At 35.4% G+C, this 22,502-nt stretch overlaps 1 protein-coding gene across 2 annotated transcripts; it reads left to right on the top strand.

The window, feature by feature from the left end:
* The first annotated feature begins 426 nt into the window (after positions 1-426).
* On the top strand, positions 427-22,181 carry LOC105731572 (UDP-glucuronosyltransferase 2B4). Of its 2 annotated transcripts, XM_012473412.3 has the most exons (7): positions 427-572; positions 4,664-5,437; positions 7,027-7,175; positions 11,194-11,325; positions 14,124-14,211; positions 15,062-15,281; positions 21,216-22,181. In XM_012473412.3, exons 2-7 carry the CDS (start codon positions 4,687-4,689, stop codon positions 21,493-21,495), a joined length of 1,620 nt encoding a protein of 539 aa, XP_012328835.1. In that variant the 5' UTR covers positions 427-572; positions 4,664-4,686; the 3' UTR covers positions 21,496-22,181. The 2 variants fall into 2 exon arrangements, with proteins under 2 accessions (XP_012328835.1, XP_012328836.1); XM_012473413.3 differs by lacking the exon at positions 4,664-5,437 and having other exon boundaries at positions 428-572.
* Positions 22,182-22,502: the final 321 nt, after the last annotated feature.

The following is a 22,502-nucleotide window of genomic DNA, read 5'->3' as shown; positions in this document are numbered from 1 at the left end:
CCAGAATACAAGCAGTGACCACCACACATGACAGACCTGTTGCTCCACATATCTGTGATCTTCAATCAACAAAAACTCATGCAAAAAACAGAAAAGGAAGAGATGTATGAGTTCAGTCAGGGTAGTGGGAAAAAATTATAAAATGTACATAAACCTTCTTAGAAGGTCAGAGGATCTTGCAAAACCTCAGAATAGGATTTGGCTGAAGGCAGCCAGATTCTCTTATCTGGTGCCTGAAAGCTTAGGTTATAACAAGGAGATATAAAGAAACTGATTTAGATAAGTTAGTTTACCTAGGCCTTGGAACCTGGACTTTAATCAATCTGTAGGACTGCTGTCTCCAGGGAGGGAGATCATGTTAATAATTATCCACAAGTGTGTTGACTGGAAATCTCTGTCATTAAATCTATACTGAATAAATGCCTGCAGCACCAGCCAGTGAGGGTCATGGCAGTTGACTCTACAGCACCCTCCTCAGTGTCTGGGAGTGGCCCGGACCCCTAGTCCACTCTTTCACTGGATATCTGCATCTGAGTGCATTTGTTCATCTGTTGTTGGGTCAGGATCTGCAGGTAAGACCCAACATATTTTCAGAAAAACTGTTCTTCAAAAATTAGGTAGAAATTAAGACATTTTTAGTTTTAAGAAATGCAGAGAAAGTGTACTATTTCCATACCATATGCTAAAGAAAATACTTTAGCTCTAAATAAAAGCCTGCTATTCAGTAACACAAACACATGTAAAGGAATAAAGATTTGTAGTGAAGATAAATTCATGACAATTTTAAAATAAAATTGTAATGTTGGTTGTGATTCTACTTTTTATTTCCTTAATAATTTAGAAGACAACTTGCTTAAAAGATAATTAGTAATCCATGTTACTGGGAACCCAATGTATAGAGATACAATTTGTCACATCAATAACACAAAAAGAAGAGTGAGGAAACCATATAGGAGCAGAGTACTTTTTATGCTATTAAGGTTAACAACAAATAGGTCAAAAAAAATCACAGGGGTAATTACAAAATACTTTAAAATCAGTGAAAACATAACATATCAAAATGTTAGAGATACAGTGAAAGCAATGCTCAGAGAAAAACATATCAATAAATGTCTATGCTAAAAAATGATTAAAACATGAAATGTTAAAGGTATAGACACAATAAAAATAATATATTTTAAAAAGTATTATTTTATCACTGTGTCTATTCTCATGAAATCAAGTGTATACTTCTCTGGGAAAATGATGACCATTTTTCATCCATATGTAACTGCTACTTCCATCACCTAACACACATCCAAGTTTGCCTACCAGAGACTAAATGATTAAAGCAACTAACTGTAGATTCTAAACAAAGCTGTGGTGATGAAATAACATCTGTATGTGTATTTGTAAATAGTTAACTGGACACACAAAATGAGTAATTATTCTGGAAATTTTAGCTAAATAAAGATGACATACAAATAAAAATGCATGTATTTAAAAATTCTTTCTATACCATTATAAAGATCACAATTTTTTTTTTCTTATTTTTAAATGGAAGGATCTCACAAGCTAAACTTGGCAACATGCTTATAATGTTTGTGAAGAAAATGTCTACTTAAATATCAAGTTATTTATAAAGGCAGATCCTAAGTGGATCCTAAGTGAAAACTAAGAGTGAATGTTTTCCATAGCTTTTTTCTCATAAACTCCTTTAGTTCAGAGATAATGGTTACATATTTTACCCAGCAACTAACACAAAAGAAGTACCATCCTGTGTGACCTCAATCATGTCGGGTCACCACCTGAGACGTCATCCACCACCTGTGGATGTCTGGCCTGCCAACTCTGACTCAACTACACATGAATGAATGCACTCTCACACCATTTCAGTGATTCAAGTAGGCTAGGGATGGTCGTCAGCTGCTTTCAGAGAATGAACTGAAGCCAATTGACCAAGATTCCTTCTCCATCATTACATATATTCAGTCAGATTTTACAGCACAGGTTCTAAGTTAACACACTTGTGCATAACTAACACTGTTAAAAGAGTGGTTTTATGAATAATAAAAGCTTTAGGTTTTGAGCCCAGAGTAAACACTATTAACAGGTAATTCTTCTCTGATTTTCCCCTGAGAGGGTCATCCAGCACAAAATTTACATGAGTAAACAGAGTAGAGACAAAGGGATATGGGATAATCAGACTTAAACTGGGAAAGCCTTTTATTCTCTCTGTCTCTTTCCTATTTCAGCCTGTCCCAATAAACCTTTTCACCTTCCAAAAGTTTGAGATTACAATCTATAACTATTTCTAATATTTAATGTTTTGCCGGCTACCCTGAGTGAATCTCAACCATCCTATGCCTTAGTCCATTTGTGCTGCTTTAACAAAGTACCACAGATTGGGTAAAATACAAAAATAGATATGTGTTTTTCACAATTCTGGAGGCTGAGTAGTGCAGGATCAAACCTGTATTGGGTTTATCATGTGGTGATAGCTGTTCTCTGCTTGGAAAAAAGCTGCCTATTCTTGTATCCTCTAAAGAGAAGAAATACTGTGTTCTCAAATGCTGTAAGTTGGAAGGGCAAAAAGGCTAAACACTGCACAAATCTTCTTCTATGTGGGCCTTAGTTACAGTCACTAGTGAGAAACCCTCATGTCCTAATTGTCTTTTTTTGGCCCCACTTCATAACACCATCACATTGGCCATTGTTTCAATATGAAGAGTAGTGCACACAAAGTTCTTATTTATGTAGATTGCAGTTACTTAACAAAGTAATTATTTTCTTACAAAAATAAGGAGGTGTAAACTCTGTGACTCTAATTCTTTTGAGAGATGTGAAAGAAATATTTTCTGAAAAGAAATATGAAAAGCCTACATAGAAGAAAAGTAAATCAATATAATAATAATTATACCAGACATAGAAGGGGTTTACAAGTGGTCCTGGAAGTTATGGATTATCTCTTAATTCTGCTTTCCAGGAAAAAAAAAAAAAAGCTTATCTTTATCATCAATTTCTAATGACTATAATCCATTTCCATGAACTGTTTACTTGCCTACTAATACAGTTTGAATACTAGTCCTCATCCAAATCTCATGTTGAGTAGTAATTCCCAATGGTAGAGGTGGGGCTTGGTTGGAGGTGTTTGGATCATGGGGTTGGATGCCTTGTAGCTTGGTGCTGTCCTCACAATAGTGAGTTTTCATTTAAGATCTGGTTGTTTAAAAGTACATGACACCCTTCCCCATCCCCAGAGAGGAGCCAAGTTGGTACTAGCTAGATAGCTTGGGCAGGGAATGGCTAGAGACCCAGGCCAGAAAGATTCCTGAGGAGTCCATATGGAAATAGGCACCTACGTTACACTCTAATCACTCTTCTGTGGGGCTGCTGTGGTATGCTGAGGCCTACTCCAGTCACTAGTCACCTCAGATTTTCTAGTACCTGGAGGTACCACCAGTGAAGGCTGAGAAACAGCAAGAATGGCAGCCTAGCCTTTTCTCTGGTAGCACCATCCCAGGGAGGTATGGACCTGTTTCTGGCACAAACACACCTCTAAGAGGTGGCTGGAGACCCCAGTTGGGAGATAAGAACCCTTGTCAGAAGGAATGGTATCAGGGACCTGCTTCAGGTAGTCTAACCACATTTTCGTTAAGCAGCTGTGCTGTGCTGGGGGTACACTTCAGCCTCTGGTTGCCTTGGACACTCCAAAGCTAGAAGGCTGAAATGGCTAAGTTGCCCAAACAGCAAAGATGTCAGCCTGCCCTGCCCCCTGGGATCCCTTTACCAGGAACCTCTGTCAACCAGGAAACACCAGTGGTGGTAGCCAGAGATCCCAGTTGGAAGGCTCCACCTGGTGATGAGGTCAGGGGTCAAGAATTCAATTAAAAAGGCAGTCTGGCCACATTTTTATATGGCTGCTGTGCTGTCCTGGTGTATCATTTTCACCCCAGTTAGCTTGGACTCTTCAAAGCTTAGAGACTGGAATTGGTAAGTCACTCAAATAGCAAAGATGCCAGCCCATACCTCTTTCTGGGAGCTCTGTCACAGGGAGTTTTCAAATTTCTATGGGCCCGAGAACAGTGGTGGGAATGGCTGGAGTCCCAGTGAGGTAGAACAGGATCTGGTACCTGCTTAAAGAAGCAGTCTGGCCACGTTTTTGTAGAGCAGACATGCAGCAACTGGTGGATTCCTTCCACCACCAGTACATTTGGACCTTCCAAAGCTCAAAGGGCAGAACAGTTAAGTTGTCCAAACAACAAAATTGGCAGCCTCCTTGCACACCACGCCTCAGCTGATAGTGCTGTATGGTGTATAAATTACATGTGAACAAAGTATACAAAATATTATTTGATCCATGTTTTGTTATTTGATCTTTAGTTCTGTGTCAAACAGAATGCAGAAACGTGAACCTCCCATGACTAAGGTTCTGGAAACTCTTCTAAAATATATTACGTAAGACAAGTGATGTGTCCATACAAGAACATTGATATTAGCTGAAAAATAGCACTTATAAACATAAAAGGGACATCAAACACACTTGTGTAAACAGGTCATCAACCTTCATTTATCGCCTTGCCATCTACATGTTCAGACGGTTAATCTGATGATAATGCTTTTACACTGAAGTGTAAGTTACATTTTAACTTCTTGATTCATTTATCCATGGATATAACCACAGGAAATGACAGAAAGAAACAGCAAATGAAAAATAAAGCCTTGCATTGCGCCAGGATGTCTGTGAAATGGACTTCAGTTTTTCTGCTCCTACAGCTGAGCTGTTACATTAACTTTGGAAACTGTGGAAAAGTGCTGGTGTGGCCCACAGAATTCAGCCTTTGGATGACTATGAGGACAATCCTGGATGAGCTTGTCCAGAGAGGTCATGAGGTGACTGTGCTGGCATCTTCAGCTTCCATTCTTTTTGATCCCAACAGCCAATCTACTCTTAAACTTGAAGTTTATCCTACATCTTTAACCAAAACTGAGTATAAGGATTTCATCCTGCAACAGGTCAACAGATGGTTAGACCTTCCTGAAGACACATTTTGGTCATACTATTCACAAGTACAAGAAATCATGTGGACATTTAGTGACATACAGAGAAAATTCTGCAAGGATGTAGTTTCAAATAAGAAACTTATGGAAAAACTACAGGAGTCAAAATTTGATGTTGTTCTAGCAGATGCTGTTATTCCTGGTGGTGAGCTGCTGGCTGAGCTACTAAACATACCCTTTGTGTACAGTCTCCGCTTCACTCCTGGCTACTCTATTGAAAAGCATAGTGGAGGATTTCTATTTCCTCCTTCCTATGCACCTGTTGTTATGTCGGAATTAAGTGATCAAATGACTTTCATGGAGAGGGTAACAAATATGATCTATGTGCTTTATTTTCAATTTTGGTTCCAAATATTTAATATGAAGAAATGGGACCAGTTTTACAGTGAAGTTCTAGGTAAGTAATTTTTTCAGTTGGTAACATGGAGATCTAATTTTCTTGTGCCTTTGAAGCTGTTTCCTGTGCCTTTGAAGTTGAACTTATATAAAGCAATAAAGTCAGGGTAGTGAGTTTTGTTTTGATATATATTTTTTTTTTGGAGTCTTGCTCTGTCTCCCAGGGTTCCAGCTTGGAGTGCTGGAGTGCAGTGACACTATCTTGGCTCCCTGCTGGGATTATAGGTGCGTGTCGCCATGCTTGGCTAATTTTTTTGTATTTTATTAGAGACAGGGTTTCACCATGTTGGCCAGTCCGGTCTTGAACTCCTGACCTCAAGTGAGCCACCTGCCTCGGTCTCCCAAAAAGTGCTAGGATTACAGGTATGAGCCAGCATGCCCAGTTTGTAGTAGAGGTTTTCATAAGTGAATTTATGAAATGAAAACACAAGATGATCTATGAATCACACAAATATTATAGAAAAGTTTAAATTATAAGATTATTCAATACCCTGTGGCCATTGCTCACACAGAACACTCTAGGAAGCCATAAACCGGTATATTAGTGCACTTAATATTTCTTTAAACAATCACACGTCTCTTTTACTATACATTTTTTCATCCTAAAAAAAGGCCCATCAACAAACATCTTGCTGAAGGCATACATGTAGATTGAGTAGTCACACATTTTTCTACAACTATCTATGTAAGATTACAGAAATTTTTTCTTGTATACTTCAGGTTCCTTATTCCGAAATTAAAATATGTCCCCATGTTACCAGGTTTCCTTCACAGATGAGAGAAATAGTGTCTCCATCTCAAATGCAAAAACAAATAAGGAATTTGTAGTTTCTAATGTCTCTGCATTCCTTTACTAAACGATTGGAAATCATTCTTTTTAAGGCAATCATCTTGATGAAGTCTGAACATTGTTATATCTGCATCGTTTTTTTTGAAACTATGTCTATTTATTTAAAAATATGAGCCAAATTAAATTTGAGTACAAATATCTATTTCAATGATTTCTCAAAATTTTCTGCTGTAATTTATAAATATATTTACTTAAAAGCTAATATTTTTAATACCTTAGGATGAATCAAAAGCAGTAGTGGGTACAACTATTTCAGTCATACTCTCAAAATAGCCCACAGTTCCCTTGAGTAACTAAAGATGAAAGGATTAGCTCCATGAATTGTGGAAACTAAACTATTTCTTAGAAAATTGTTTCGTAGGTACAGCAGAATTACTTGATCATGTGGCTCAAAGAGTTGTTGAAAATTTATATGCTACTGTTTTGAAGTTTTAAAGGGTAAAGAAATGGATGTTTAATTCTCTAGGGATTATTTTAATAATTGTTTATGATTGTGAGTATAATGATGCGGCATTCGTGATGTCGTTTATCCTCAAAATTCTCTTATCACTTTGCTTTTCTTATAAATACACATGGGCAAAATATATAATTCATAAAAATTAAATTATGTCTATATTTGAATATATGTTTCTGTATTTCAAAGCACAGACACTTTGCCTACATTGTTCTCATCCATTTCAGAAAACTACCAAGTGTAATTATCTTGTGTCATCTACCTTTCTGTTCTTTATTCCTGTCAGGAAGACCCACTACCTTATTTGAGACAATGGGGAAAGCTGACATATGGCTTATTCGAAACTCCTGGGATTTTCAATTTCCTCATCCACTCTTACCAAATGTTGATTTTGTTGGAGGACTCCACTGCAAACCTGCCAAACCCTTACCCAAGGTAAAGAAAAAAAAATTGTTTTGGTTTTGATTTGTTTGCTTTGAATTTTTAGTAGGAATGATCCTCTAGTCTTCATTCCAAGTGATTGACTTACAGTGAAAGAAAGATGGGAAGTGGGCAGGGTAAAGCGGATACCAATTAGAAACTCATGGACATGTTGATTTGTTGATACCATAACAATTACGTGAGTTTAATCATTACTAAAGATAGAGAAGGGTACTAAGGAGACTTCGAAAATAGGGTTGGTTAAATTAAAGCCTTGATTACGCAACACATAAGCATGTAAGAAGGTATTGGTCATTCATTGAAAGAATATTTATAAAAAGTTTAGCACAAACCACAGACAACAGAAAAAATAATAGACACAATTTCTGTCTCCACACACATTACATTCTACTTCAAAAGATACAATATGTGCAAGTGATAAAAACTATGCAAAGCTATTATTTTGAGGAAAAACCCAATGCCAAGAAAGCGTCAGTGGAGATAATGGAAAGTATCCTGGAATCACTGATAATTAAGATGGGAGCAGAACAATGGGAAAGGCTGAGTGATAATCAGGTGATACTGAGAGTCAAGTTAGAGCCAGATACTTATTAGGAGTTAAAATATTTATTAAGCACCTTTGGAAACTGCTAAAAAGAGTTAAGAAATTATGATATGTGATAAGATCATTTTTTTTAAAGAAAGCAGACAAATTGGGAAATTTTGTATGGAATCTGGTAGTAGATGATGGAAAAATAAGCTAGAATGTTGACAGAAATAATTTTGCCTTCATTTACACTAATAGTACCCACTTCATATTGTGTTGTGTGGAAAAAAGGTTAATATAGACAAAACACTTAAAATGTCTCTGTTATATAGTCAGTGATTTAGAAATATTATTAATTTTCCAATTATGGTTATTTTATTATGATTACTAATACTACTGATTACTTAACATGTACAAGTCACTTGAGATAGCATTCTTCATTTAGCAGAACCAGAACCAGAATGTTCAGCACATCAAGATTACATTCTCTTGCAAAGTCATAGATGGCAGATCTCTTGTGGACCTGAATAAAAGTAGATATGCTAGTTTTGCCAGTAAGATGAGCAAGTTGAATTTCTAAAATTCTACTCTAAGTGACAAGGATCTTAAGTATTGTAGCTTAAAATAAAATAACTACTTAACAACATAAACGTGTAATCCTAATAATAGTTGCAGCCAAACTTAGTGTTCATCTGATTTTACTCAAGGATATAACTCATTGTACACTGAGATCCCAGAGGTTTACATCATAGAACAGAAACACACCCTATTAGAGCAGGTGTTTTTGGCCTTATGACAAGCAACTCTGTAAAGCTGCCTGGGAGAACTTGTGTCTAGACACCATAGCTGCCTACAGAGAAGCAGGGAGAAAATGAACAACATACATATAATAAAAACCAAATAATTTCTATCACTTGTACCTGAATAGTAAACTTAGTTTACAATAACAAAAGAATTCTGTCTGCATACCAGTAGAAGATGATATGTTTTATAAAGGAACACAAGAATCTCATATATTTAAATTAATATCATACCTTTAAGACATATGTAGAAAGTAAGCATTCTTTAATAGATTATTAAGTAATATCCTAAGATCTTTGTCTACATAAAACTGAGAATTTATTCCATGGTTAAAATCCAATATCTATGTTGCATGCAAATTGTATGTGCTTTATATAACTTTCTAAAGAGACAAAAGCTGAGGCAAGATTAATAAAAATTTTTATGCCACCCTGTCCTGCTATTGAAAGATTTCCCTATTCACATTAAGGGAAAGTGATAGTGCCAGTAGGAGGGGGAAGAGAGTAGGAGGCATAGAAAGACAAAAAGGATGACTTTTCTTTACAATACAATAGTGACAATTACTAATACTCGCTGTTGTTATTAATTTGCAGAAAGATTTCAATGCAAGTCAATGGTTGTAAAATCATTTCTCTAGTTGTTTATCACATAAAATAATTGTTAACCCAAGTTGCTTTATTTTCAATTAAATATTAGATTCTCAGATAATTTATGTATATTTCAAAACAAAAAGACACTTGGCAAAAGGTATCAAGTGTTTAAAGATGCTCATAGCCATTGGTTTCATAACATATTCACATGAAACCATACAGAGAAAAAATAATTCAAGATGTACTTACTTAATATTTATGGAAATATTCATAAAATTGACATTGGAAGTAACTCAACTCAACATCTTAAATGAAGCAATGATTAAAAACTTATACTATGTGCATACTATAGCATTAAAATAATTTTATTAATCAAATGTTAACTTACACTGTCAGCCATAATACAAGTAAAGTGAGGTAGAAAATTATACATATAACAAGATGATAAATTTTTTGTAGGAGGAAAAGTTATATACAATAAGGTTAAAATTTTCTAAATAAATGTTACATGTACACGTGTAAATAGAACAAAAGCCATGATGGGAACATACACAATTTACATTCATAATATCTCTAAATAAAAATTTTAGAAAAATTTTCTTTTCTTTTTAAAACTTTTCATACTTTTATCAAATTACTTACATTGATTTTGTATTATTTTTATGAAGTTCTCACAGAATGGTAAACAAGCAACCCACATCAGTGATGAATCAGTAAACAGAGGTTAGATTACTTCAACATTGGGTGGATAAAGAAGGCTCTGGTCATCAAGCCAGTGAGAGTAAACACTGAATATGAGTTACATTAAATGTGGCAACAGGTAACTGCAATTACACAAAATGCCTGGATTCCCCATGTATTACCTGTAATAGTAGTACAATGGCTCTCACATTAACACTGATGTCGGAAGATTAAAATCCATATTTTTAAAAATACACAGCAACATACGGTCCTCACCGTCAATATTTGGATATTTTTTCTTTCTTTTATAAACAACAGTTAAAAAAAGTTTTACCCTAATGATTAAATTTGAAAGTATATAAATTTAAATATTGGCACAGATTGGAGAAAGCAAATCAGAATAATTATCAATCAATTTTTGCCAAGCACATCTTCACTAGGGATTTATGTAGTGTGAGTGAGCTACTTCTGAGGGTGACCAGATCTCCCATGTGGGAAGGCCTGGTGGCCTCTTCTATTATGGTGCAAATGCTGCCTCTGAGACACAGCAAAGTAATGATGAGAGTTCCTCATATGCAGTTATAAATAGCACATCAATTTAACAGTGTGATTTCAGGGCAGTAGGGGTTCCACCTAAACAATAACCTGAGAAATATGATCATACAACTATTTAGCTGTATACTATACAATTCTGTCTTACAAATGAGACTCTCAGGACTAATTCATAGAAATTTCAAATCAAAACCTGACTCCAGAATGTCAGTGATTCTTAACCACCACGTTTTATGATTATTTTTTTCCTTATTTGAAAAAAGACTGGAAAACTCTGACAAAATTTAAGTGAAGTGTAAAGGATTATAGAGTAAGATAAATGTAGACATAAACTCATCCCAACTGTGAGTAACTTTCCCTCAGTGCTAATAGTTAGGAAAGCAAACCACTGATGGCTTCAAACTAAAAGAATTTTGTAGAAAACCTGCCTGAAAAAAAAAAAGTGATTTAGTAGAATGACAATATAGAATTGAAGACAAGTGGTACCGCTTTTCAAGACCTATGTTAGTAACTATAATATTATAACTGAAGAGTCTGGGTATAATACTTCTAACATTATCTTCTAGACCACTACGAAATAGCTCTATTTCGTTTCTCTCTTACCACACACACACAAAAACATGCACACACACACACACAGACACACACACATTTTCACAAACACTTTTAGTAGAGGCCACCCGTCTCATAGTATACATCTTCTTGATGAGAAACTGAATGATTGAGTTAGTTAAAAGCTAAAATTCACTCCAATAATAACATAATATTTGCTTTTCTCTCTTTAGTTATTTGTACCAAATCTTTCAGTGGTGCTTGCTGAGCTGATACTCTTTTGTGATGGAACAAATTCTTTTTTTCACAGGAAATGGAAGAGTTTGTCCAGAGCTCTGGAGAAAATGGTGTTGTGGTGTTTTCTCTGGGGTCAATGATCAGTAACATGACAGAAGAAAGGGCCAACGTAATTGCATCAGCCCTTGCCAAGATCCCACAAAAGGTTAGATCAAGTGCCTTAGTGGTTTGGAAAACTACTGAAAGAGGCTGTCAAAATCTGTAAATAAAGCAATTACAGAAATTTCCTGCCTAAAAATTTAGCCTTGGGATAGCACTAATTATCAGATATTAGTTCAAAATCAGAAATATACATGGAAGATGCTAAAATAATACAGAAGCTATTTTATGGATAACAGGAATAAATATATTTAAGTAGTGTAGGGAAAGTTTTGGTATTACCATGATGTTGGGGCCAGGTAAGAGATACCACCAAAGTCTTCCCCTGTCGTTTGATACTTATGTTTAAGGATTCCTGTGGGCATTGTACACTTGTACACACTACAGATGTTATCAGAAGTAGTTACATTTAAAGGGGTGACTTCACTAGCACAGTAACAATAGCAGGTATTTCAAAATGTATAACATGCATCATGCACTTTAGGCTTGCCACGTAATCCAGCCTCATATACTTCATGCACATTTTGGAATAGGCATAATTGTGTGATGTTCAGGTTACTATTCAGAGAAAGGATGACCTAGGCTGACATACAACTAGTCCAAGTTCCCACCCAGTCAGATAGATTTAGAGAAAGAGAAAAAGCAGCCTCACTTGCTGGACTGAGCCCAGCCAATGTCTGAAGCAGGAAGATGAAAGAGAAAGGGTGAAGATGGGTCCTGTCCTGAAGGTGGATCCTGTGCTGTATAAAATGTGGCCCCACAAGGACTCTGCACTATCAGGTTAACAACTTGTCCCAGTGGAAGCAGCAGAAGGAAATATAGGAAGGAGTCAAACAGAAGGAAGCCAGGCAGGGGAATAGGCTCAGATGCCCCCTCTATAGAACATAGTAGGAACGTACTTTCTTCTGTGTAGAATTGACCTGTGTGTCTTGGTCAATTACTTTTTAGTTCCTTATCTGATATAGTCTTCTTGTAATGAACTATACTAATGTTTTTGCTGAAAATTCAGTTACTTTAATACTGGACAAAAGAAATAAAAGTTAAATACTCTAAGTTATTGTTCAATTCATAAGAATTGCTTGGGAGTTCTAAAATTAGTAACTTAAAAATGTCTTTGCTACAGCAGAACACATTAATCACTGTTGTCAAGCTTTGTAGCACATTGTTAGTGTTTACAATAGGTTGACCAAATTCAGCAAAATACAAGTTTGAATTTATTCAAAAGCTGTCTCTTTATTTATGATACCAACAGGTTCCTCATTTCAATACTGAAAAAATATCTAAAATTAGCAATATTGATAATACTCTGAATTTGTCTCAAAAATTGCCCCTTGAAATTTCTCCTGGAAGTAGTGTTGATAATTCATAATTTCAAAGAAGTTATACATGCTACCTTTGTAGCATTAACTCATTTCTTACAAGTAGTTTATTTTATCAACTTGCTTTTTTGTCAATGACACTAAACTCTAATATAATTACTTATAGATAAGTAAAATGCATTAACTACTTCCCATATTACTAAAAAATGAACACATTAATATTTGATTTGGAAGATAAAAATTAGTATAAAATACATCAAACAAAATGAACATATAGGTCATTACTAAATTGTTACTGCTTTTTCTCTAGCATTATAATGACTACTTGAATTTTTTTGATACATATAATTTTTTAGAATTTTTATGTGTTTAAAATTAAATTAATTTTGTTTCTTAACTTTTATTTTAACTTCAGGGGTACATATGCAGGTTTGTTACATAGGTAAACTTGTGTCAAGGGAGTTTATTTCACAGATTGTTTCATCATCCAGGAATTAAGTCCGGTACCCATTAGTTATTTTACCTGATCTTCTCTCGCCTCCCACCCTCCACCTCCACCCTCCAATAAGCCCCAGTGTTTGCTGTTCCCGCCATATTTCCATGTGTTTTCATCTTTTAGCTTCCACTTAACTCACTTCCACTTGAGAACATGTAGTATTATTTCCATGTGTTTTCATCTTTTAGCTTCCACTTAACTCACTTCCACTTAAGTGAGAACATGTAGTATTTGGATTTTTGTTTCCATGCTACTTTGCTAAGCAGAACAGCCTCCAGCTTCATCCATGTCCCTGAAAATACAAAGTCGTGTTCTTTTTTATGGCAGCATAAGATTCCATGGTGTATACATACTCCATTTTCTTTATTTAGTCAATCATTGATGGACATTAAGATTGATTCCATGTCTTTACTATTGTGAATACTACTGCTATGAATATACATATTCCTTTATAAGAGAATCATTCATCATCCTTTGGGTATATACCCAGTAATGGGACTGCTGGGTTGAATTGTATTTTAGCCTCTTGGTTTTAGAGGAAGTGTCACAGACTTCCATAATGGGTGAACTAACTTAAACTCCCACTAACAGAGTATAAGCGTTCCTTTTTCTACACAATCTTGTCAGCATCTATTACTTTTTGAGTTTAATAAATAGCCATTATGACTGGTATCTATGTGGTTTGATTTGCATTTCTCTAATGAGCAGTGATGTTAAGTGTTTTTTCATATGATGGTTGGCTGCATCAAGGTCTTCTTTTTAAAAGAGTAACAGTTTTTTAAATATTTGAACTTTTCATTGGTATCTCATTTTTCTAAGCTATTATTTTGGAAAATCCTGGTTTCCTTTTATACTTAATTAATTATAAAAGTTAAGAAAATGAAATGTAAGAACTCTATTTACATCAGTCTTTGAGTAGTATTTATTACCTAACATCCCTTGATCTCATTCTTAATCTCTTTAGAGTTCTAACATTCTATAACTTTGGAATTTCACTCATGGAATAAGATGTTTTCTTTACTGTAACAGGTTCTGTGGAGATTTGACGGGAATAAACCTCATGCCTTAGGACACAATACTCGGGTGTACAAGTGGATACCTCAGAATGACCTTCTTGGTATGACTCTGGAGTACAAATACTGAATATATTAGTAATAGCCAATTAGAGTGTTAATAATTCATCATGAAATAAGATTATTTGTTATGGAAAAACTTAAAAGAAACAATGAAACTTCTTTATATTTATTCCAGTACTATAGGAACAAAATAAGCAGTAATTGTCAGCATTTTATTACACATGCTCACATTCTTTATGGTTGGAATCAGAGTATCTTTACTTCAGGTGTTATTATGTCTTACAGAATTTTTTAATAACTTCGTGAGTTGTCTCTTTGTCTCCTATTTCTATAACTTTACACCTGTTCTTTCTTTTTATACAGGGTTATTTATAATGTCACTAAAATAACAGCTCATCTGCTATCATCAGGGGCTCTGCATTTTCTGAAGAATTAAATTCCTAATCTTAATCATAAAGTGATGACACATTTCATGATGAAGAGTAACTTGTCCTTCCTCAATCCTGACATCACCATCACCCAACTGCCTCCTGCCTTACACATGTCATATCACATTCTGTGACTGTACTTAAGAGAACACATTCTTACTTGCCCATCACTTTTTTTGGGATTTCTTTTCTGCATAATTTATTTCTTTTATTTAGATTGTACTTTTTCTTTAGTCCAACTGGCAAGCTTGTGTTAATTTTTTTCAGTCTGAAGTTGCACACACCATATACCTTTCACTTACATCTATGGCAGAAGTAGGTGCTCCTTCCTCTGAAGTCTGAAACACAATTTTAATTTAGTTCAACGTTTTAGCTAGAAATCACTGTCACTTTTAGCGTCTTTAGTTGTGGATTTCTCATTTTATTCCTGTGAATAATTTTGCTAAAATTAATTTAATCCTAGGTCATCCAAAAGCCAGAGCTTTTATAACTCATGGTGGAGCCAGTGGCATCTACGAGGCAATCTACCATGGGATCCCTATGGTGGGCATTCCATTATTTGCGGATCAACCTGATAACATTGCTCACATGAAGGCCAAGGGTGCAGCTATTGGATTGGACTTCAACACAATGTCGAGTACAGACTTGCTGAATGCACTGAAGGCAGTAATTAATGATCCTATGTGAGTATAATAATAATTTTTACTAGGCGGTATTTATAGACAGCTTATCTTGTAAATACTAAGTATGAGATTCATCCTTTTTGCAAGAGACTAATTCTGAAAGAATTTAAATGATGTAGCCAATCTGAAATCTTCTTTGATTTTTGAGCAGTTATTAAAAATTTGTGTTTGGACCCCATACATTTAAGGGACATCCAATTAGTGAAACAATTTTCTGCACAAAAATAATTTTAAAGTAATATAGAAAATATTTAAAAGACATTTTAAAAAATTGATACAATCAATCCATAATAGGAAGAATAGATGAAGAAACATCATTAAATATTTTAATTAAATACCTAAAATGTCTAAAAGTATAACTATTTTCCTGATGAAAAATTCACTTTTATTGTTACAATTATTGTAACAGACTTGATAATTAGATATAATTTCCATAACTTAAAACCCATCTATTTACAGTATAAAATCCCAATATATTTAGAATGCTTAGAGTCATGAAGCCATCTGGAATTATACTGTTTAGGGTGTTGTATAAATGATGTCTTTCACCTAGTATAGTTTTTCTTTTTTTTAATGGTTTTTAGATTCATTCATGTTGTAGTGTGTATTAATATTTCTTTTTACAGCCGTGTGACATTTTATAGTATGGATATGCCATATTTTATTTGTTCACTTATCAGTTCATTGGCCTTTCGCTTGTTTCCAATCATGGCTATTAGGAACATTGCTATACATGTTTTTGCATAAACATATTTTCCTTTCTTTTGGGTTGATACTGTAAGTGGAATTTCTGGCTGATGTGGGAACTGTATGTTTATGAAGAACTGCTGAACTGTTTTCCAAATGACTTGTTCCATTTGCCATTACCACCAGCAGTACAAGAGGGTTCCAATTCCTCCACACTGTTGCCAACACCTGTTACTGTTTTTTTCTTGTAACCTTCTTAGTGGGGGTGAAATGATCTCTCATTGTGCTTTTGAATTGAATTTTCATTATGGTTAAAAGTGTTGAGCATTGTTATATGTGCTTATTGAAGATATATCTTCTTTGGAAAAAAGTCTATTCCAATCCTTGGAATGTTTTTTAACTTTGCTCCTTGTCTTATTACTGAGTTTTAAGAATGGTTTACATGTTATTGATATAATCTTATATCAGCTATGTAATTTTCAAATATTTTGTTTCATTCTGGGTGTGCTAACGTTTTACTTTCTTGATGATGGCTTTTGAAGCCCACAAATTTTAATTTTCATAAGTTAAATTTTTAATAATTGATTTATTTATACTCCAAAGGAAACAATGTAAAAAATGCCTAAAATTCCGAATCCAGCTACCATCAATTCAGCATATATAATTACTGTCAATAATATTTGTATATGAAAGGTATCACCTAAAGGAACACTTTAAAACAGATTGGACCATAAAACATGTTGGACAAATATAAAAGAAATATAAGGTGATATATTTAAATGTGAATATATAAATACTTTCATTAAATCAAAACAGACTTTAAAAAGAGGAGCAAATAACTAGTAAGAACAAAAAATATTAGAATAACAGAGTTAACAAATGGAACATGATACACTTTCACATACATATATAAGTACACATACATATATATGTATAAATACACATATATGTATTATATATATTGACTGGAAGACACATTTTCTTAGAGCATGTTGAACTGTTAATAGTTATTTGAAGTGATATTTGGTGGGCTGTAAGACTCAGTAAATATAAAAAGATTCAATATAATAAAAGGTATATAATCCAGCCTTAGTGGAAGTAAGGGAGATTATAAAAATAACTAAAATAACTTTCATTTTGGAAATATACTTCAAAAAAACATACTTCAAAAAAAATTTAAAGTCCTGCCTCAGCCTCCCAAGTAACTGCAATTACAGGCATGTGCCACCATGCCCAGCTAATTTTGTATTTTTAGTAGAGACAGGGTTTCACCATGTTGGTTAGGCTGGTCTGAAACTCCTGACTTCAGATGATCCACCTGCATTGGCCTCCCAAAGTGCTGGGATTACAGGTGTAAGCCATCACTTAAACCTGGAAGATGGAGGTTGCAGTGAGCCAGGATCATGCCGTTTCATTCCAGCCTAGGCAACAAGAGAAGAACTCCATCAAAAAAAAAAATTAAAAATTAAAAATTAAAGTCAAGAAGTAAATCATGACTATGCATGCATTTTTATCTCAGCAATGCTGCTTTCAATTATATACCGAATAGATATGTATAAATATGCCAAACTTGTACTATATATAATATGGACAGGAAACAGGAAAATACTGGGTAGAAGAGGTCAGTTCCCCAGCAAATTTCCCACCATCAAGCCTGAAAACTGATGGCCTTACATGAGAACACATTCCTGTTTTTGAGCCCCAAAGTTGCCTTTTGGCCCCCCATGTTCCCCTATTCTGTACTTACATAAACCCCAAATCCCCGGCTCCACGAGATGAACAGAAGAGCAGAAGAATGGCAGAATGGTGCCTTAGAGAGAAGAGAAGGAGCTTCTGAATGGTGAGAGTAGTTCAGCTAGGGACAGTCGGAGAGGAGAGGAAATTGGACGCTGGATGGCCAAACTCCAGGGGAAGATCATCTTCCCACTCTATTACCATTCTAGCTCCCCATACATCACACTGACAGCTACCTCCACCACTAAATAAAAGCCATGCATTCTGTCATAAACATTTACATGTCATCCTTCAATTCCATGTGTGACCTGATTCTTCCTAAATGCCAGACAAGGACCTGAGTACTAACAGGGCACTGAACTGGTTAACACTTAAGCCATCAGAAGATGGCAAGGCTAAAAGAGTACCCTGTAACACTACCCACGTGGGCACTGGGAGTTACAAACACCCAACCTTGGATGGTGCCTTGGGGCCAGAGGCCAAGGGTGCTCACCCAGCCTCCTGCACCTGGCTTTCTGTGTGCTCCCCCTCCTGTAAGGGGTTTGTGTGTGAATGGGGAGTGAACAGATGAGTCACACACCTGTTGGACGTCTTGTGATGGGGGCCATGGAACTCTTGAATTTCATATACAAAAATGTTTATGACAGAATTATTACTACTATCCAAAAATTGTTAGCAACTCAAATGTCTATTGGTTATAAAACGATGACATAATCCATGTGTTAGCAATCAACAAAATACTGCACAGCAATGGAACTAACCAACAACTGCTACATAAAAATTTTTTAAAGACTCTAATGAATACATATTATATAATTCAATTATATAAACAAGTAAAACTAATGTATGATATTTGAAGTCAGGCTAATACTTAATTGGAGGACAAAGCTAGTGACTAAATAGTTCAGGAACAGAGAATTGTTCTAGGTAGGTTGTGATATCCTGTACCATAAACTGAGCAGTAGGTAAATTGGTATCTTCTCTTCAAGATGATCTTACACTTTTGACCTACTCACTTAGTGTATGTATATTTATCTTCTGGTTTTAATATTTAAAGTTTTATTTTATAAGATATGTAATATATTTTAAATTCTAGGAATCAAATATCAAAATAATCATAAAACAATAGAGAAAATCCTAGGGGTTCCATCTTAGTGTGGCCAAGAAAAGCCTCTCTTAGAGGTAACATTTCGAGGGAAGCCTCAAAATGAGAGAGAAGCATGCCTTGGGTTGTTGCAAGAAAGAATACTCCAAGAGTGGGAGAGAGGGGACAAAATGGTAAAGGTGCTAAGATGAGAACACCTGTGGGAGCAAAAAGAAAAATAGAAGGTCAATGTCTCTAGAAGACCTAGTGTCCATGGAAAAAGTGTTAGGAGAAGAGCTTGCCAGTGTTTGACATTGCAGGGTCCTACAGACTAAATAACAGAGTTGGATTTTATGTTTTTATTTTATTTTATTTTATTTTTTCATTATGCTTAAGTTCTGGGGCACATGTGCAGATCATGCAAGATTGTTACATAGGTATACACATGCCATGCTGCATCCATTGCCCTGTCATCTACATTAGGTATTTCTCCTAATGTTATCCCTCCCCAATCTCCCAACCCCCTGCTATCACTTCCCTAGCTCTCCCACCCCCTAACAGACCCCGGTATGTGATGTTCCCCTCCCTGTGTCCCTGTGTTCTCACTGTTCAACACCCACTTATGAGTGAGGACATGCAGTGTTTGATTTTCTGTTCTTGTGGCAGTTTGCTGAGAATGATGGTTTCCAGCTTCAACCATGTCCCTGCAAAGGACATGAACTCATCCTTTTGTATGGCTGCATAGTATTCCATGGTGTACATGTGCCACATTTTCTTTATCCAGTCTATCACTGATGGGCATTTGGGTTCGTTCCAACTTTTTGCTACTGTGAACAGTGCCACAGTGAACATACTTGTGCATGTGTCTTTATAATAGAATGATTTATAATCCTTTGGGTATATACCCAGGAATGGGATTGCTGGGTCAAATGGTATTCCTGGTTCTAGATCCTTGAGGAATTGCCACACTGTCTTCCACAATGGTTGGACTAATTTACACTCCTACCAACAGTGTAAAGTGTTCCTATTTCTCCACATCCTCTCCAGCATCTGTTGTCTCCAGATTTTTTAATGATCGCCATTCTAACTGGCGTGAGGTGGTATCTCAATGTGGTTTTGATTTGCATTTCTCTCATGACCAGTGATGATGAGCATTTTCTCATGTATTTCTTGGCAGCATAAATGCCTTCTTTTGAAAAGTGTCTGTTCGTATACTTTACCCAGTTTTTGATGGGGCTTTATTCTTAATATGATGAGAAGTCAGGCAAAAATCTTACCCAGAGGAGTGTCAAAATCTGTCTTTTATTTCAAAAATATCATTCTGGCTACTGAGTAGGAAACAGTAGGAGACACAGGGGTAGGGTAAAAGCAGAGTGACTAGCTATGAGGCATTTCACTCACCATGACCACAATTCCTTTTCAGAACTTAAAAATGATATTTCTCAAATTATATTTTCCCTCTTTCTTAAAGCACTTAAAATTGTTCATGATGTTGAGCATGTTCTCATATGCCTATTCCAGCACTAAAAGAGTATAATTGGATTGTTCATAACACAAAGGATAAATGCTTAAGGGAAGGATACCTTATTCTCCATGATGTGATTATTTCACATTGCAGCCTGTATCAAAACATTTCATGCAACCCATAAGTGTATACACCTACTATGTACCCAAAAAACTAAAAATTAACAAATTAAAAAATAATAATGAAATAACTCATATTTGCTTTGCTTGAGAAAAATTAGTTTTCTCACCTGATTTTTTCCATTTTTAGGTTAAAAATATTTATCAATGACAAAATTCCAATTTAGAAGCCAAAGTTTCTATGATGACTCAAATTAATATACACAAATTCTATGTCAAGTCTATGAGATTTACTTTGAATCATTTGACACTTTGAATGCCACATATAGGTGAAGGGGAGGAAGGCAGCAAATCACACTGCCACGTATGCATCTATGCAACAATCTTGCATGTTCTTCACATGTTCACATGTACCCCAAAACCTAAAATGCAATTAAAAAAAAAAAAAACCTTTCATGGGGTGGATGTAGTAGCTCACACCTGTAATCCTAGAACTTTGGGAAGCTGAGAGGGGTGGATCATTTGACGCCAGAGTTCAAGACCAGCCTGGCCAACATGGAAAAACCCTGTCTGTACTAAAAATACAAAAATTAGCTGGGCATGGTGGCATGAGCCTGTAATCCCAGCTACTAAGGAGGCTGGGCAGGAAAATTGCTTGACCCCCCCAGGAGGCGGAGGCCACTGTGAGCCAAGATTGTTCTACTGTACTTCAGCCTGGGCAACAGAGTGAGACTGTGTCTCTAAACAAACAAACAAATGTAAAAAATAAAAACCTTCCATGGACTTGATATGCTCAGACAAATTAACTTAATTTCAATATTGGTAACTCTATATTTATCCTTCAGATATAAAGAGAACATTATGAAATTATCAAGAATTCATCATGATCAACCAGTGAAGCCCTTGGATCGAGCAGTCTTCTGGATTGAATTTGTCATGCGCCACAAAGGAGCCAAACACCTTCGGGTTGCAGCCCACGACCTCACCTGGTTCCAGTACCACTCTTTGGATGTGATTGGGTTTCTCCTGGCCTGCATGGCAGCTGTGATATTTATCATCACAAAATGTTGTCTGTTTTGTTTCTGGAAATTTGTTAGAACTGGAAAGAAGACAAAAAAAGATTAATTGTATTTGAGGCTTGAAGATGGGAAACCTGATAGATGGGACTACTTCAGTTTATTTCAACAAGAAAGGTTATGATGCATGGTCTCTTTCTTTCCATGACAGAACATCATTTCAAAACAGCTTACCTTGAGTTTTTCAGAGATTTAATACCTGTTTAATGGTTAGAAATAATTTTTGTCAAGAAGGAAAACACTAGCAAAAATATAAAACTGTATAAAGCCACATGATCTTACATTTAAATTTGTTGAGCTTCTATTGAAATTAGTTGCTCCCATTCACAGGTAACATGAAAAAAATGTCACTGAGCTTAACAACATTTCACATATTGTACATAATAAACACAAGAACACAAGGAATTCACTGAGAGTATCAGTACTGATTTGCAAATACTCAGAATACTTTGGCTTCATTTGAGTGGGATTTTTATATTTTAACTGTTGCTAAAGGAACTCTTAAGCAATTTAATTGTATAACAAAAACCTCTCTCTTCTTTTTGATATTTTAAGATGAGTAGTGCTGCTTGGCTTTTATGGTGCATCCTGCTTCAGCCTCAATTTTTTCCTAAAAGTTATGGCAAAATTTTTACCATTTTAGAGCTTAAGTCATTTCCCAATGAAACATAGGTGGAATTAGAAATACAGAAACTCCTACCTGCTTCCTACAGTAAAATTGAACTATTTTACAAAGGTGTTGGTTCTACGAGTCAATTCAGGCTTTCCTAACTCAGGTTTTCCAAATGATATCAACAATATCAACACATGTCTGCCCAAAAACATATTAAAAATGGAGAAATGAGTGAGTGAGTGGTAGAAAGAACACTGGGCTAAAAGTCAGGAGAACTGAGATCAAGTTCCATCCTTCTACTGAGCCAGTCTTTCACCATGAGCCTCAGTTTACCTATTTTTTCAGGTCACTCGAAAATATTCATCTGGTTGATTTTATTCTCATTTTTAAATTATTTCAATACTTTTTAGGGAACAGGTGGTGTTTGATTAGAAGGAAAAGTT

The sequence above is a fragment of the Aotus nancymaae genome, unplaced genomic scaffold (assembly GCF_030222135.1).
Source record: "Aotus nancymaae isolate 86718 unplaced genomic scaffold, 86718_ANA_hifiasm-v0.15.2.pri h1tg000006l, whole genome shotgun sequence".
NCBI classification, from domain to species: domain Eukaryota; kingdom Metazoa; phylum Chordata; class Mammalia; order Primates; family Aotidae; genus Aotus; species Aotus nancymaae.
This window is presented reverse-complemented; position numbering and strand designations above follow the sequence as displayed.